Raw genomic sequence first — 18769 nt, forward strand, 5'->3', positions numbered from 1 at the left:
CAGCTGATGTAAAAAGGGCTTTATAAATACATTTGATTTGATTCTGTGTGTTGCTCTGTATCCAACGTGGGTAAGTTCTTAGATGGAGTCATCAACACAGACAAAGTGTTATCCATGCCAATAAATGTTTTTCCTGGTAAACCCATTAGGCCTGACAATATGGTACTTTATGCTCTTATCCCCCCATTGCCTTTCAACTGTTTAAAACCCCCCACCACTAATACCCCTCTTCTTCAGCTCTCCCACCATCCCTCTCCTCCACCTTCTCCCACTCTTCCTCTACCTTCCCCTCCCAACCTCTCGATCTCCCCCACTACCTTCCCCTCCCATCCTCACGCTCTCCCCCACTCTTCCTCTACCTTCCCCTCGCTCTTCCCTAATCTTCCTCTACCTTCCCCTCGCTCTCACTTTCCCACCACCCCTCATTCTCTCACCGCTCTCCATCCCACTCTGTCCCCCCGCAACGGGCAGATTAACTGGGAACAATAGCGATACAGCAGAATAAACGACCACAAGCTGTTACATAAACCTAATCTCTCCTTTGAGACAAGACTCAGAGACCATCGGAATCACATCACGACTCATGCATGTATGGGTAAGTCGTGCACACACACACACATCTTAAAAGCTATTGTATACAAAGAATGCTGAGTAAAGACAACAACTAGATCCTTAAGTACAGATCATCAAGAATATTCTAATTCTACATTGAAACATACATTAATCATCATGATTCATGATCCTGGCCATTTTCTACACAAACATTTTGTCAGGCACTACATTAGCCTACCCTACAGGATAATAAATAAAAAACAGGCATTCACAGAAACTGTCCAATAAAAACACTGACCACAATGAAGAATCTACATGGACAATAAACAACGGAATGACTGAATAATGCACCATCACAGCTTGTGTCCTGGTTAGAACACTATACCAAGTTATCTGTACAATTTACACTGTCAAGTGGCAGTGTTGGGGAGTAGTGAACTACAGATAACTAAAAACATGTAAGTACATCTGGCAGTAGTTTGGTGGTAGTTGAACTAAAGTCAAATGTAGGTAGTATMTTCAATAGTTCATCTCATTTTTTTACCAAAAAATTAAATGTGGGTGAAGGCAATAATTGTAATTCTTTGCATCAGACCTGCCTAATTCTCACTTGAAACATTGTTTTTGTGTTTAATAGGCTAGATTACCGTACACATTCTGGTAGCTTATGACACCAAAGTGACCTGTTCTTTCAATTTGTAGTSTGACATTTRAGATGTACATYCGTAGTTTGGATGTAGTGAACTACTTTTTTGAAGTAACTTTAGTAAACTACAATGTTTCTGAAGGGTAGCTTTAATGAAGACCAACTTCTTCCAGTGTGAAGTGATTGGTAGCTTGGTAAACTACAATGTTTCTGAAGGGTAGCTTTAATGAAGACCAACTTCTTCCAGTGTGAAGTGATTGGTAGCTTGGTAAACTACATTTTCGGAGTAGCTTCCCCAACACTTTCTATATGTCCTGGTTGGTTAAATATGCTAATATATTTGTGCACTTCCACAGGTGACACATGACCTAATATCATCATTAGAAGAGAGGGATATACAGGCACGGACGTTTCTCTGTACACACACACTTTAGATGAATGGCCAAAACAGTGCTCCTCGAAGGCTGAAATAATACATGTAGGACTGGGGTGTGTTGTTATGGACAGCTATAGTGATGGGCACTCATTGGGAGTCGTGACAAAACCCAGTGTGCGCGCATGTGTGTCTGTTCCTAATGAGATCAGACATCTCAGCTCAGAGAACGTGGTGGGTGAGGGATGAAGGAAGAGAGGAGGAGAGAGAGTGATACATACTGCTGTAGAGTGTATCTATCCAAGAGAGTCGGGGGAGGCCACGAGTGCTCAGGGGCTCCATCCTCCAGCAATGATTCCTCTTCAAAAATGCTTCTTTCCCTTTCTCCTCCCTTCTCTATCACTCAATACCTTTTCTCTCTCTTCCTCTGCTTCCGCTGAATACACCCTCTTTTTGTTGTTCTTATTCACGGGTGAAAGGCAGTCGTCATCTCAGGCAACAAAAGAAGAAAAAATACAAATAAACTGGGATCCAACAGGCGGAGAGAACAAAAGTGCGTGTGTCCACAGCCCTCTACTTTAGCAGTTGCTGTCAGGCTGAGCTCCAACAGCAGGCTAGAGACAGCCACAGCCAACCGTTGCTAGGGTAGACAGAAAGCACTCCCTCCCTTTCGCTCTCTTTTGCTCACTCACTCCCACCCCCTCTCTCGCTCTTTCTATTTCTTGAGCGTGCGCGCAGAGCCCCTCGCGCTCTTCTAATCCACTCTCTCCTTCTCTTCTGTTCGCTCTCTTTATTTCTGTCTCTTTCTCTTGTATGAGAACAACATCCAAAATGGAACACTATTTGTGTATGTTGTGTCTTTGTTATTCTTTCGGGAGAGATGTCAAAACTGAATGGTTGATACTCTCTCGCTCTCTTCCTCATCTCCCCATCTTCCTCACCCTCGCAGAAGAGGTTGCATTAGCCCCATTTTCTTGAGGACTATGGACTAGCCTGTTGGTCTCCTACAGTCTGGGTGTGCTAAAGTGTCATGAATGGCTTCACAAATAAGCCTCTGTCATAACCAGACAAAACAACAGTTGCTGGCTGTACTGGCCCGCACTAAAGACACGGTACACACTACTACCACATCACTACCAGTCTGTGATCTGGAGCGATGCAGGTGAACCGTGTTTTTCTCTGTTTGAGACTGTTGGAGTTAGGGAGTGATGGGGGCAAAAAGGTTGCTGTGCTCGTGTCAGAGACAAAATAGATTAGTTCACTGCAAGCTGAACCTTGGTGAATGTCAAGTTTGTGTGTGTGTGTGTGTGTGTTAATGATCGGCTATGAAAAGCCAACTGACATTTACTCCTGAGGTGCTGACTTGCTGCACCCTCGACAACTACTGTGATTATTATTATTTGACCKTGCTGGTKATTTATGAACATTTGAACATCTTGGCCATGTTCTGTTATAATCTRCACCCGGCACAGCCAYAAGAGGACTGGCCACCCCTCATAGCCTGGTTCCTCTCTAGGTTTCTTCCTAGGTTTTGGCCTTTCTAGGGAGTTTTTCCTAGCCACCGTGCTTCTACACCTGCATTGCTTGCTGTTTGGGGTTTTAGGCTGGGTTTCTGTACAGCACTTTGAGATATCAGCTGATGTAAGAAGGGCTACATAAATACATTTGATTTGATTAGTGTTGAGGCTTTTAGCTGCAGATACATCTGACGGCTTCGGGACTTGAGGAATCACTGTTTCAAAGCCCCTCCCTAACAATAACYAACCAATTAACTGTGTGTGTGTGTGAGAGAGATTTGAAAGTCATGCTGCAGGCAACAAAGCCCCTCTAAAGTGCTCCCTCTGCCCTCCAACCCCCCTTTCCTTCAACACCTCCTTTTCAACCCCTCTCTCCTTCAAGATGGGGGGGAACAGGAGGGAAGTGCTCTCCTCAGACCTCCAACTCCTGCTTTTCCACCCCTAGTTTCTTTCCTTCATCCCGCCAAAACATCTCTCTCCCCTTTAGGATGGGAAGACAGGAGAAACATGGGAGGATAAGTGAGGCAGAACAARGTCAAGTCTAGAGGGAGGATCCCCTCCTAGAGACATAGTTGGCCTAGAGCGCTGCTCTGTCTCTCCACAATACACTGGGAGCAATGTGCCAGATGGAATTTGCCAGTCTGTGGGGCGCACACACACACAAGAGATCCAATCTTGCCAGACTCACGTCTGAGGAGACATCCTCTAAGATCCCCGCAATACTCCATTTCCAAATCAAACCAAACTCTCACATGCACCGAATACAACAAGTGTAGACTTTACCGTGAAACGCTTACTTACAAGCCCTTAACCAACAGTGCAGTTCAAGAAGAGTTAAGAAAATATTTACCAAGTAGACTAAAATAAAAAGTTATAAAAAGTAACACAAGAAGAATAACAAGGCTATATACAGGGGGCACCGGTACTGAGTCAGTGTGCGGGGTAAGGGTTAGTTGAGGTAATTTGTACATGTAAACTCAGCAAAAAAAAGAAACGGCCCTTTTTCAGGACCCCGTCTTTCAAAGATAATTCGTAAAAATCCAAATAACTTCACAGATCTTCATTGTAAAGGGTTTAAACACTGTTTCCCATGCTTGTTCAATGAACCAGAAACAATTAATGAACATGCACCTGTGGAACGGTCGTTAAGACACTAACAGCTTACAGACGGTAGGCAATTAAGATCACAGTTATGAAAACACTAAAGAGGCCTMTCTACTGACAKTGAAAAAAAACAAAAAGAAAGATGCCCAGGGTCCCTGCTCATCTGCGTGAACGTGCCTTAGGCATGCTGCAAGGAGGCATGAGGACTGCAGATGTAACCAGGGCAATAAATTGCAATGTCCGTACCGTGAGATGCCTAAGACAGCGCTACAGGGAGACAGAACGGACAGCTGATCGTCCTCGCAGTGGCAGACCACGTGTAACAACACCTGCACAGGATCGGTACATCCGAACATCACACCTGTGGGACAGGTACAGGATGGCAACAACTGCTCGAGTTACACCAGGAACAAACAATCCCTCCATCAGTGCTCAGACTGTCCGCAATAGGCTGAGAGAGGCTGGACAGAGGGCTTGTAGGCCTGTTGTAAGGCAGGTCCTCACCAGACATCACCGGCAACAACGTCGCCTATGGGTACAAACCCACCGTCGCTGGACCAGACAGGACTGGCAAAAAGTGCTTTTCACTAACCAGTCGCGGTTTTATCTCACCAGGGGTGATGGTCGGATTTGCATTTACACCGAGGAATGAGCGTTACACCGAGGCCTGTACTCTGCAGCGGGATCAATTTGGAAGTGGAGGGTCTGTCATGGTCTGGGGTGGTGTGTAACAGCATCATCGGACTGAGCTTGTTGTCATTGCAGGCAATCTCAACACTGTGCGTTACAGGGAAGACATCCTCCTCCCTCATGCGGTACCCGTCCTGCAGTCTCATCCTGATATGACCCTCCAGCATGACAATGCCACCAACCATACTGCTCGTTCTATGTGGGATTTCCTGCAAGACAGGAATGTCAGTGTTCTGCCATGGCTAGGAAAGAGCKCGGATCTCAATCCCATTGAGCACGTCTGGAACCTGTTGGATCGGAGGGTGAGGGCTAGGGCCATTCCCCCTAGAAATGTCCGGGATCTTGCAGGTGCCATGGTGGAAGAGTGGGGTAACATCTCACAGCAAGAACTGGCAAATCTGGTGCAGTCCATGAGGAGGAGAGTCCATCAAAGTTTATTTGTCACGTGCACCGAATACAACAGGTGTAGACCTTACAGTGAAATGCTTACTTACAGGCTCTAACCAATAGTGCAAAAAAGGTATTAGGTGAACAATAGGTAAGTAAAGAAATAAAAACAGTACTTAATTGCAGTACTTAATGCAGCTGGTGGCCACACCAGATACTGACTGTTGCTTTTGATTTTGACCCCCCCTTTGTTCAGGGACACATTATTCCATTTCTGTTAGTCACATGTCTGTGGAACATGTTCCGTTTATGTCTCAGTTGTTGAATCTTGTTATGTTCATACGAATATTTACACATGTTAAGTTTGCTGAAAATAAACGCAGTTGACAGTGAGAGGACTTTAGGTAGTTTGAGTTTAGGTAGGGTGAAATGACTATGCATAGATAACAGCAAGTAGCAGCAGTGTACAAGAGGGGGGGTCAATGTAAATTGTCCAGTGGCGATTTTATGAATTGTTCAGCAGTCTTATGGATTGGGGATAGAAGCTGTTGAGGAGCCTTTTGGTCCTAGACTTGGCGCTCCGGTACCGCTTTCCGTGCGATAGCAGAGAAAACAGTCTATAACTTGGGTGACTGGAGTCTGACAATTTTATGGGCTTTCCTCTGACACCATCTATTATATCGGTCCTGGATGGCATTCCAATGTTGGCTCGTGTGTGTGTGTGTGTGTGTGTGTGTGTGTGTGTGTGTGTGTGTGTGTGTGTGTGTGTGTGTGTGTGTGTGTGTGTGTGTGTGTGTGTGTGTGTGTGTGTGTGTGTGTGTGTGTGTGTGTGTGTGTGTGTGTGTGTGTGTGTGTTCTGATGATCACCTGTATCCCAGTGTTCCACCCAGTTCAATTCTCTGTCCAATTCTGGGTCATACTGTGTGATGAGAAGAGCAGATGGTAGGGTCAGACTGGACAGCCCAACCCAGTCCAGTCCAAGGGGCTAATATGACCCTATCAATACCCTCTCTGGGGAGCCCAGCAACCACACAACTTCTCACAATGGCCTTGGAGCACCAGCCCCAGTCCATCTGGTTGATCTAGTCAGATACAGCAGTGCTGTATCAAACACACATAGCCAATACAGTCCAACAAACCACTAATCAGCATCGCCAGGAGAACACAACACAATCAATACCAATGTATGTTACTGGAATACATTTCCAGTGAAATTAATTACATGAAAATCATCATTAATCATTACACTGTCTAATGAATGAGGGTAGAGGGAGATATTACAGCCAGTAATCAATTCCCTTCATCGTAGATCCTAGTCAAACAACAGGCTCAGTGATGTGTACAGAGACAAAATTGGCCTAATCTACTCTACTCTCAACCAGTGGATCAGTGAACCTGGGTAACAAAGGATGGCAATAATGGCACGGCATCAAACCATACACAACACCCCCAAAACAGACAGGTTAGCTGGCTGTCACAGGGGGCAGGAAACCACTTAACTTAGGGGGCCCAGTTCAGGTATGACCCCATACCCAGCCCATACACCACTCCATACTCCTACATTATTCAACGCAAGATATGTGGCTATGGCACTCACCAATCCTGCTGGTTATGGCTTAAACACAGCCTATCGGCATGGGGAGTGGCATGCACGTGTGCGTGCATGTGTGRGTACATACTTAACAGGCCAGCCCACCAGCCAATGAACACGTTGTGTTCTCCCCTACTCTGCCCAGATACCCCCCTGAACCATTCTTCTCCCTCATCTAACCCCTCTCCCGTCACCCCACTCCTGCCCCGCCCGTCTCCCTACGGAAAGAGAGGGAGGAGAGATGAAGGAAGGAGGGAAGAGGGGGGCTTACAAGTGCCTCTCCTCCACTCAACCTAGGCTATCCTCCCCTCCCTCATCTGTCTCTACGGGGCAGTCAGCCTCTACCAGGGGGGGGGGGGGGTGGGGGCCCTTCGCCCCCCCAAACCCCCCCGGGGGGTGGGGGGGGGGGGGGGTTGGGGGGGGGGGGGGGGGGGTGTACTTCCCCTTTTGTTCTATATTTTTGAAGAAAGCTCTGTCTTCCACTTCACTGGCTACCTCACCAAGAGGGATGGGGGGCGGGGGCAAGGGAAGCCACTGCATTAATGGTGTACTGGATGCACAGAATAAATGACTGAAGCTAGTATACAGCTGCTCTTGCATGAATAGTGTGTGTGAGATGTGTTCTGCTCTTCTGTAGTAGTGATGGTACTTCAGTCAACTCATTACACATATTGACACAAATTATCTTTTGAAAAATTATGTATTTTGATCAAATGTACAGTATCAATTTAACAGAAAAAAAAGGCTAAAAGAAAGGAAATCATCCAAAAAAAGATGAGCCAAAAAGAGCCAGAATCCTTCTGATAAAGACTGTAGAACTATACTAGAACATTAGAAGAATACTACAGCTACAGAACCTGCTCCCTGTGTGTAGGGCTTATCAGTCATAGTAACGTCATCTACTACACATTACAAATAGGAGTCATTAGATGGTTAATGTTTCTGACTGCATCTCTCGGTGTTGGTTTTGTTTAGGGGGGATGGGGTGACGACATGGGAATCAGTGTGCATTATTGAAAGGGGATTTCAGGGTGTAGTCTGGTGCTAGTCATGGCAGACAAGGTTGATAGATGGAAGGGGATGCCCCTAGATACTGATCAAGGTCAGTTTCGTATTTTCATCCCAAATGGTTAGGGTTAGTATGTGGGAAGGGTGAGCTGATTCTAGATCTGCGCCAAAGGAAATATTGGGCTGGGAAACCCACTATTGAGTTGTGAGGACAGGGTTGACACACTCCCACAACCTACCTAAAATCCCAACCTACTCACAACCACCACACTACCGGATTTAAGGTTCCTCTCTATCATCCCTGCTTCTCTCTCTCGTTGCTTTTCTCTGTCACGTAACTTTCCTCTCACTCTGCTGTCATACCTGCACTGTTTCTTTCTCCTCAATCTTCCGTCCCCACACCTCTCCCTCTCCCTCTTTCCCTCTTACCGTGTCAATCTCATGGTTTGTCTTTGGACGCATCTTACTTTTTATTCTAGGGTCAAAATCGACTACAACGTGTAAATAGAATAATCTCAGTTACATCCAAAACTGAGATTTGCTATATGATAAGAAAACATTGTATGTCAGAATAAATCCTGAATGAAAATGGATCCTGATACCAGTCACTTTCTCCTAATACCCACCTACAATATTTTTTGTCAACAAATGTTTCATTTTGCCGTTTTAATAAGGTTAGCAGAAARATGGAATATCGTTGCGGAAATCTGTTGTAGTGCAAGTCAACAATGCAATGCCCTCTTGGCTGGCTGGCTAGCAAACATAGCTACACACAATAATACCAAATACAATATCAGCACGTAGCTTAGTTAGCTGTAAAATCACCTAAACAAACTGCACTATCAATTTAGGAGTCTACAATCTCACCATGTACAACATGCAGATCGATGTGCCTCACAGACTGGAGTCTAAGATTCACAATGGCAGATACAATGCATTCGGAAAGCATTCAGACCCCTTGACTTTWTCCACATTTTGTTACGTTACAGCCAATTAATAKATTATTATTTGTTTTTAAATCCTCAATCCACACAATACCCCATAAWGACAAAGCAAAAACAAGTTTAGAAATTTTGGCAAAAAAAACGGAAATAGCTTATTTACAAAAGTATTCAGACCCTTTGCTATAAGACTCAAAAATGAGCTCAGGTGCATCCTGTTTCCATGAATCATCCTTTAGATGTTTCCACAACTTGATTGGAGTCCACCTGTGGTAAATTCAATTGATTTGACATGATTTGGAAAAGCACCCACCTGTCTATATAAGGTCCCACAGTTGACAGTACATGTCAGAGCAAAAAGCAACTATTTCTTTGAAGCTTTTCAATAAATGTTCATATTTGTAGCTACTTTAAGTAAATACCTGCAGTCAACTTGTGCAATACGTTAGGAGATAAAGCAGATCTCGTTCTTCATTTCACCAGTCACATTATGAACCTCTAACATGCTGACCAGACCGGACACGTCGCATGCGCGAGCGTCGCAAAATAAATTCAGAAATCCATGTTATTCAATTATTGCACCCGCGCGTGCCAACGAGCGTCTGCGATGCCAAGGGCTAAAATAGAACTCATTTCTATTACTGACGCAGATCGCGCTGCAAGTCCTGCCTCTCCCATCTCCTCATTGGTTTATAGAAGCAGGTACCCACATGCCATCTGCTCATTGGTTATACCCACGTGGATGATTGAAAGACMAAATGTTTTGCCGGTTGTCATGGTAAAAGTGTAGATGCCAATCACCATATAAGTTCAAAGATGAAAAGGCCTGGAAGGAGGAGAGATGACTAGAAACGATTCGGTTGGCCGTTTTATGTGTGGATTAATTGTCGGAGTAGAGGACCTTGTGCATTTCAGGTAAAATAACAACTCAATGTTTATATCCCAGGACAAATTATCTAGCAACAGCAAGCTAGCTAAATAGGACAAATTAACGTTAGCTAGCAAGTGCAAGCTAACTAGCTAAATTGCCATACATGTTTAATGCTTTTCGACCTGTCCCCAAATTAATGTCATTGGTTCAGAGTTTGTTTTGATATTTTAACCTGCGTGTCGTGATCGCGTTTGGTGTAGGGGGACAAAATAAATGTATGCATGATAGCGCACGCGCGCAGCCAGTCAAGCTTACTTTGAAAATAGCATCTTGAAAGTAAGTATTTTATGCTTCAATGGAGTGATCAGGGACATGCAACTATAGTTTTCCTTCACAGAAAATACATTAGTACAACACATTCGGCAGAAAATTGCTTTATTTTCATCAGATGACAACAGAAGTGCCACGCTATTTGGCTGGCAGCCTCACAAGTAAATGAGCTTATAATGAAAAAGCAAGCAATTTTTTTGCCAAAGCGTTGCATGGCCATCATATTTTTAACATTTATCATAGAAATAATGTTGCKAGTTATGTTTTGCTTAAAGTTAATCTTGAATTTTACAGGAGAAAAGTTTGCTGCCTACACCGAGAAAAGTACCGTAGTAAAGTAGCTAACGTTACACATTAGTAAGAGTGCTGTCTGCTAACAGAAAGCCTGATCGTGAATTCTCATCTGAGTGGAGAAGTGCAACTGAAGCACTAAATTCGTTTCATAACGAATTTGTTTGATGATGCAAAAATTACAATAAAAAGATAATTACATATGCGTTTACAAAACATAGCAAGATATTTCTTACGTGTTGTATATTTTTTTCCTGCGTAAAAAAAAAGCAGAATTCTGCATTAACGCAAACCCTATATTTAACTTGCTAAATAATCGAAGTGGCTGAATTACTAAAGTGACGGGCGTCATATTGTCTTAGCTTTCTGCCGTGTTTGAGAAGTCAAAGCCCGTTGGATTAGTTATTTGTACAGCTGTCACTATTTTGATTTTCTTGCGTTTTTTCTCCTTTCCTTTCTCGGCCAGTCTCCCCTCTTATCAGAGCAGAGCAGGCAGGCCTGTTTCCCTAGCGACTCCAGACTCCACACAGACACAGCGTGTAACCTACACCTGCTGCTTCAGAGCCAGTACTGTTGCTCCTTCAGACTAGCATTAGTCAAAACTTTGTTCATTTTTGTATTTTCTTTAACGAGACAAGTCAGTTAAGAAAAATTCTTAATTACAATGGCGGCCTACCCCGGCCAAACCCTAACCCGGACGACGCTCGGTCAATTGTGCGCCACCCTATGGGACTCCCAATCACGGCCGGTTGTGATACAGCCTGGAATTGAACCAGGGTCTGTAGTGACACCTCTAGCACTGAGATGCAGTGCCTTAGACCGCTGCGCCACTTGCACAATGTCTAATGTTCACATCCGCTTGTAAATGTCCAAACTCACCAAAAATGACATTCAATAGTTAGTAATCATTAGTCCAACAGTTGCAAACAAGAGATTCTATTGGACAAATTCAGGTATTTTTATCCCAATTTCGTTTGCTACCATTCAAGAACTGTTTTAACAGAAACGGCGGATTGAATATACCCCTGATCACGCATAAATAGTTCACTTTCATAGCAGCSACGTTGTATTCCCACTAACCTTTGTTTGTGAACTAGTCAGCTGCATTTGCTAGCTAAGTAAGTGAAACTGAAAAAAATTATGAAATCTCTTGCTTCTTCATTTAATGAATTAATTTGTGGAAAACTATTGTCTTTCTCCGAGTCAACTACTCACCACATTTTATGCACTGCAGTGCTAGCTAGCTGTAGCTTATTCTTTCAGTACTAGATTCATTCTCTGATCCTTTGATTGGGTGGACATGTCAGTTCATGCTGCAAGAAGTCATAATTACTGTGTAAGGACTATGGAAGGGGGTGAGAACCAAGAGCCTCCTAGGTTTTGTATTGAAGTCAATGTACCAAGAGGATGACAGAAGCTAGCTGTCCTCTGGCCACACCATGGTGCTACCCTACAAAGTGATGTTGAGGCTACTGTATACCTTAATTGATTAAAAAACACTATTGCAATGATGTGGTGACATGAATATATTTAGTGTAGTTTTATCTACAAAGGATAACTTTTTATGAAATTCACTGAGGATGGTCCTCCCCTTCCTCCTCTGAGAAGCCTCAACTGGTATGGGTATGCTTGACATTGGCAAAGACTGGGGAATTTTCAGGATAAAAATAAACGGGATGGAGCTAAGTACAGGACAAATCCTAGAGGAAAACCTGCTTCAGTCTGCTTTATACCAGACACTGGGAGAAAAATGCACCTTTCAGCAGAACAATAACCTACAACACAGGGCCAAATCTACACTTCATGCTTACCAAGAAGATGGTGAATGTTCCTGAGTGGCCAAGTTACAGTTTTGACTTAAATATGCTTGAAAATKTATGGCAAGAACTGAAAATTGCTGTCTAGCCATGACTGCCAAAAGCTTGACAGAGTTTGAAGAAATTTAGGGCCATATAAAGTCAGTTTTATTTCTTGCCTAATTCACTCCGAAAAATCACACTTTTTTAATAGAAAAACAACTAAATCAGATGTTCTAAGTCCACAATGCTTAAACCATATCAGGAGACCACATTTACATTTTTAGGTGTAGATACCATTTAATTCAATGGTGCACCAGTAGCATACACGCAATTGCAGAGTGAGCAAAACAAATCGTCACTGGATTGATGCAATAATCACGATACCAGATATGCATACTTTGTAGTTAACATTTAATTCCAACTACCAAAAGACAGTTGTCGTCATTAGCATCATCACTAACGTCTACACAAACGCGCACAAACAGACAGTCCTTCCTGCGTTGGAAAATACGGAAGGAAAACACGAATCACTGATGCATTTTGTTCATATTTTATGATAATCTTAGGCATTTTAATAAATGTTATAATAAGTTCAATACATTTAGTTGATTTCCTACTAAGTCCAATACATTTTTTAATATTGTTGAATTCCGATTTAATGTCTGGATTGTCAGCATCACAGATTTTATAAGGCCCTAAATATTGCACAATCCAGGTGTGAAAAGCTCTTACGCCTCAATCACACCTACATCATCATTGCGCAAAATGGTATTATCTGGATACATGTGCAACAAAAGTTTACCTTCTGCTACCATTTCTGCACCCACCACAGCAACTGGCCCAATGCCCCCCACCCCACCCYACACTTCTCCTTCACCCAAATCCAGACAGCTGATGTTCTTAAAAGAGCTGCAAAATATGGATCCCTACAAATCAGCTGGGCTAGACAATATGGACCCTCTCTTCCTAAAATTATCCACRGCCATTATTGCAACCCCTATTACTAGTCTGTTCAACCTCTCTTTCGTATCGTCAGATTCCTAAAGATTGGAAAGCGGCCGCAGTCATCCCCCTCTTCAAAGGGGGAGACACTCTAGATCCAAACTGTTACAGACCTATATCCATCCGGCCCTGCCTTTCTAAGGTCTTCGAAAGCCAAGTGAACAAACAGATCACCGACCACTTCGAATCCCACCGTACTTTCTCTGCTATGCAATCTGGTTTCCGAGCAGGTCACGGGTGCACCCCAGCCACGCTCAAGGTCCTAAACGATATCATAACCACCATCGATAAAAGACAGTACTGTGCASCCGTCTTCATTGACCTGGCCAAGGCTTTCYACTCTGTCAATCCCCGTATTCTTATCGGCAGACTCAACAGCCTTGGTTTCTCTAATGACTGCCTCGCCTAGGTCACCAACTACTTCTCAGATAGTTCAGTGTGTTGAATCYGAGGGCCTGTTGTCCGGACCTCTCACAGTCTCTATGGGGGTGCCACAGGGTTCAATTCTCGGGCCGACTCTTTTCTCTGTATGTATGTATGTATGTATGTATGTATGTATGTATGTATGTATGTATGTATGTATGTATGTATGTATGTATGTATGTATGTATGTATATATATCTCAATGATTGACTGTACAGTCGTGGCCAAAAGTTTTGGGAATGACACAAATATGAATTTTCACAAAGTTTGCTGCTTCAGTGTCTTTAGATATTTTTGTCAGGTGTTACTATGGAATACTGAAGTATAATTACAAGCATTTAAGTGTCAAAGGCTTTTATTGACAATTACATGAAGTTGATGCAAAGAGTCAATATTTGCAGTGTTGACCCTTCTTTTTCAAGACCTCTGCAATCCGCCCTGGCATGCTGTCAATTAACTTCTGGGCCACATCCTGACTGATGTGGTCAAGCCTCTTGAGGATTGACCACAAGTTCTCAATGGGATTAAGGTCTGGGGAGTTTCCTGGCCATGGACTCAAAATATCAATGTTTTGTTGCCCAAGCCACTTAGTTATCACTTTTGCCTTATGGTAAGGTGCTCCATCATGCTGGAAAAGGCATTGTTCGTCACCAAACTGTTCCTGGATGGTTCGGAGAAGTTGCTCTCGGAGGATGTGTCTGTACCATTCTTTATTCAGGGCTGTGTTCTTAGGCAAAATTGTGAGTGAGCCCACTCCCTTGGCTGAGAAGCAACCCCACACATGAATGGTCTCAGGATGCTTTACGGTTGGCATGACACAGGACTGATGGTAGCGCTCACCTTGTCTTCTCCGGACAAGCTTTTTTCCCAGATGCCTCAAACAATTGGAAAAGGTATTCATCAGAGAAAAGGACTTTACCCCAGTCCTCAGCAGTCCAATCCCTGTACCTTTTGCAGAATATCAGTCTGTCCCTGATGTCTTTCCTGGAGAGAAGTGGCTTKTTTGCTGCCCTTCTTGACACCAGGCCATCCTCCAAAAGTATTCGCCTCACTGTGCGTGCAGATGCACTCACACCTGCCTGCTGCTATTCCTGAGCAAGCTCTGTACTGGTGGTGCCCCGATCCCGCAGCTGAATCAACTTTAGGAGACGGTCCTGGCGCTTGCTGGACTTTCTTGGGCGCCCTGAAGCCTTCTTCACAACAATTGAACCGCTCTCCTTGAAGTTCTTGATGATCCGATGAATGGTTGATTCAGGTGCAATATCCTTGCCTGTGAAGCCCTTTTTGTGCAAAGCAATGATGACGGCACGTGTTTCCTTGCAGGTAACCATGGTTGACAGAGGAAGAACAATGATTCCAAGCACCACCCTCCCTTTTGAAGCTTCCAGTCTGTTATTCGAACTCAATCAGCATGTCATTACTGATCTCCAGCCTTGTCCTCGTCAACACTCACATCTGTGTTAATGAGAGAATCCCTGACATGATTTCAGCTGGTCCTTTTGTGGCAGGGCTGAAATGCAGCGGAAATGTTTGGGGGGATTCAGTTCATTTGCATGGCAAAGAGGGACTTTGCAATTAATTGCAGAGACAGCAGCGCATTCATTCACCACTCTAACAAGGCAAATCTTGGAGAGGAGAAGAACATAACGAGCATATATGAATCACTCATGATTAATTCTCAAGACCAATATGTAACGCAGGTCAACTAATGTTGGATACTAATCGTTACTAGTGAGATTCCAGTAACCAATCATAGTATACTATATTGCTATGTTTAAATTGACAGCTATTACAAATCAGCTGTCAGAAGCTGCATGACTAGCAGTTTATTTTGAGCCAATCAAAACTCAATATTCTCTTAGTCCCTCTCCCTAACCTCATGTTATACACCAGTTAGCGCCAACATGCAACTAAAGAGAGAACTGGATATTAACACTCACMTATCTATACAAACGTGCTGTGAAGGGATTGAGGGAAAGATATGCCAGGATTTGGTGAGTTTTCATAAGGAAAACGAGCTGCTAGCGATTAGGCATTGCTAGCATTTTGCTTGTGTCCATACTGAACCATACAAAACGCACAAGCTGTTAACATTTAGGCTAGCTCAGTTATCGATCAATTGAAATAGCAAACATTAGTGATCATGCATGGCAAACCATTTTAGTTTTCATACTTTTATAAAATGTGATTAACTAGTATCATAATCCATTTTGGTACACTTAAGTTTTAGATGACTTTATAAGAAATGACGTGTACGTGTAAGCACTAGTACTTTTTATTTGCCCGGGCTAGTTATTGTCCACATGAGCCTAATGCTGTAGTTAAAGTGTAAAGCATTTTGACTAAGTTTTATTTTCTTATTCCTGTATGAGATTAAAACTAAGCACTATATTAATGGTTTTATGAAAAGTTACTCATGGTATATATATTGTGTGATCCTGTTTGTAAAACAGGTCAGGTTTTTGATTATGGATTCAGTTCCACCAAGGATGGCGAGCCGCCCGAACCCAGGACATCAATAAGAAGATTTGCTTGCGAAGATGTATTTTCCTTGGAGAACACTGAATTTGCACTGCCATACTACGGTGTGATAAGATTTTTCTTGAAATACATCATTGCATCGGGATTGTTATAAGCACATGCTACACTTAAACACCTTACAGTGTTWATTGATAGGCACAGTCACTCACATTTGATTCCATCTCATAGTGGTTTGTGTCAGTTTTCTGTGGATTCATGTTTATTGTATTGCTATTGAACTTTGAAAATTGAAATCTGAGAGATCCTCAGATTAAGATAGAGTTGGGTGCACCCTAGTAAACATGGTCGATATCTAAGTCTATTGTACTATTGATGTATTTCATTCATATTGAGCTCATTGTACAAATTTCACATATCATTATTTACTCAAGGTGATTCATTTTTTTGTTAAGTATTTGTATTTACAAAATACAAGCCGGCATTTTTTCCCTCAATGATTCAGTTGTGTGGTTTTCATTTCTCCCTACTGCTCCAATAGCAAACCGAACTAGTCCAATAGAGTTTAAGCTTAAACATACAGTAGCCCATAGTGTTAAGCAATTGAAACAAATAATTTGTTCTAATAGAATAAAAACATTTGATCATTTTTCTGTTCTCTCATTTTAGTTCATGTACTTCTCAATTTCCAACTTGCGAAAATATCTGATTTAAGGTATTCCAGGACTTGAATTTCAGAGTGCCAAATTCAAGTACTTTAAGCACCTTGTGCGAACCCTGAGGTACAGCACAATAAAGTATAATGTAACGTACTGAACTGTGATGTCCAACTTGTGAAACAGACGCCTACGATTGGTACAAATTTGGTCTGGTCTGGACCAACCAAATGTGGTCTTGTTTTGGTGTGGAGCTCATTAGAATAATAACCAGTGTGTAGAATAATATCCAAACATGCAAAGGAGGATACTACATTTGTCTACCTATTCAGGATACGTCACCATGAAGAGAATGACATTCCTAATGATGCATTTCTGCATAGTACAGATCAAGGACCAATGATGTCATTCAGATAGCGGGTGTTGATCCACTTCACTTACTGTAGTTCAATAACCAAAATAGATTTTTTACAAACTCAAGGTATCATAGCTGACATCTTCACATCTTAATTTGGAGTACATATTTTGGGGATATTGTGGTCACATAAAAAAACTGCAGGAGATTCTGTTACCAAACTTTGCATCTACACTGTCCCTCAAGTAAATTAATAAAGGTGTATGGTTTGTTAAACTTTGCAATCAATGGTTATTGCTTGGCATTCATTTTAAAAGTGAATAAGTGAGTCTCTGTCACTCTTTTACCATGGAATTGCCCTATTCCCTTTGTCATGTTCATATTAACAGACACTCTACAGCCCTCTAGAGTTCAGATTCTGCCAACACGGATTAAGGACCCCAAGTGTAGGATTACAGGCTAATTCTAATCACGTTGGAACATAACATGTGGTGTTTGAGAGAATAGTGCCCCTATCTTATTATTTAATGTGTGTCATCAGTTCACTACTTAAGCCTTACTAACATGCCAGAGGGCAGTAGTTGAAAGTCACGACTTTACAGCTGTGAGTCTAGCTGCTCTGGCATATTCCTCTCTAAACCCAGTGAGTATCTATGGTGACTCAGAGGAGCTGTAGCCATTGTAAAGACTGCTGTAGAGTGTGAATAATGCAGGAGACTTTTGTGTGTCTGTTTAACCCCCTGGCTCCCACTGAGCTTTCTGCCTCCCTCTCATTCCTCCTCTCCTCAGCTGACTGAATCAGTCCACACCCGTGTCTGTTTGAAAGACATGCACACACACATTCAATGTTAGACTATGGGCAAAAGGGTGCGAACCTCCAATAACCAGTAATGGGATCCCTCTAAACCTCAATATCCAGCTCTCACATTCTAACATCAAAAATTCTGTTCAAATAGCCACATTACTGATATAGAGTCACTTCCCCCCCACTTTCTACTAAGCTTGGACGCTTTGCTACTCAAAAAAAGACGGACTGTGCCAAAAATTTGGTAAAATTGAATTGCTTAACACGGACGGACGTAAAGATCCTGGCTAAAATCCTGGCCTGTAGACTGGAAGACCATCATTTCTCCTGATCAGACAGGATTGCAAAAAAAAACGCCACTACTTTAATATACGTTGTTTGTTTAACATTTTGCATTGTCCTTCTGGGGATCTTGGTCCTGAGAGTCTGGTTTCCATGGACGCGGAAATGGCATTCGATCAGGTAAAATGGGACTACTTGCTTACAGTGCTCCCAAAAAGGTCTGGTCCAAAATGTATTGAAATTATTAAACTGCTGTACTCTTCTCCAACAGCTAGTGTGTTAACAAATAATCTCCATTCCCAATACTTCCCACTGCACCGTGGAACAAGACACGGCTGCCCGGCATCATCTTTGCTCTTTTCCCTGTCAATAGAGCCTCTTGCTATTGCGTTACGGAACAGCCAACAAGTGTCAAGAGCGATGCGAGGGGGTACTGAGCATAAGGTGCCGTTATACGCCAAAAACGTATCTGTTTCAAACACGTCCACCTCTCTCCCTGCAGCTCTCTTGCTGCTATCAAGATTCAAGAATCAGACAGTTTCTCGGTTACAAATTAAGTCTGCACAGAGCGAACACTTTCCAATCAATCAGCAGACTCCTCGCCTCCAATACACAAATATAGCATTTCAAATTGTTAGGGACACATTTACATACCTTGGAATGTCAGT

The 18769-nt window shown here is 42.9% G+C and overlaps 1 protein-coding gene across 5 annotated transcripts in view; it reads right to left on the reverse strand.

The window, feature by feature from the left end:
* The window catches only part of LOC111950127 (active breakpoint cluster region-related protein), a 237659-nt gene that overhangs the window by 185823 nt on the left and 33067 nt on the right, over positions 1 to 18769 (reverse strand). Inside the window, exon 1 of one of the 5 annotated variants that reach the window (XM_070434432.1) lies at positions 1853 to 2007. The exons of 3 other annotated variants lie outside the window; for them this stretch is intronic. In XM_070434432.1, coding sequence (XP_070290533.1) covers positions 1853 to 1913 — 61 coding nt within the window. In that variant the 5' untranslated portion in view covers positions 1914 to 2007. Of the gene's footprint in view, positions 1 to 1852; positions 2008 to 18769 lie in introns of those variants that run through there. One more of the 5 variants, XM_023967509.2, reaches the window with a different exon arrangement.

The sequence above is a fragment of the Salvelinus sp. IW2-2015 genome, linkage group LG23, assembly GCF_002910315.2.
Source record: "Salvelinus sp. IW2-2015 linkage group LG23, ASM291031v2, whole genome shotgun sequence".
Classification (NCBI taxonomy): domain Eukaryota; kingdom Metazoa; phylum Chordata; class Actinopteri; order Salmoniformes; family Salmonidae; genus Salvelinus; species Salvelinus sp. IW2-2015.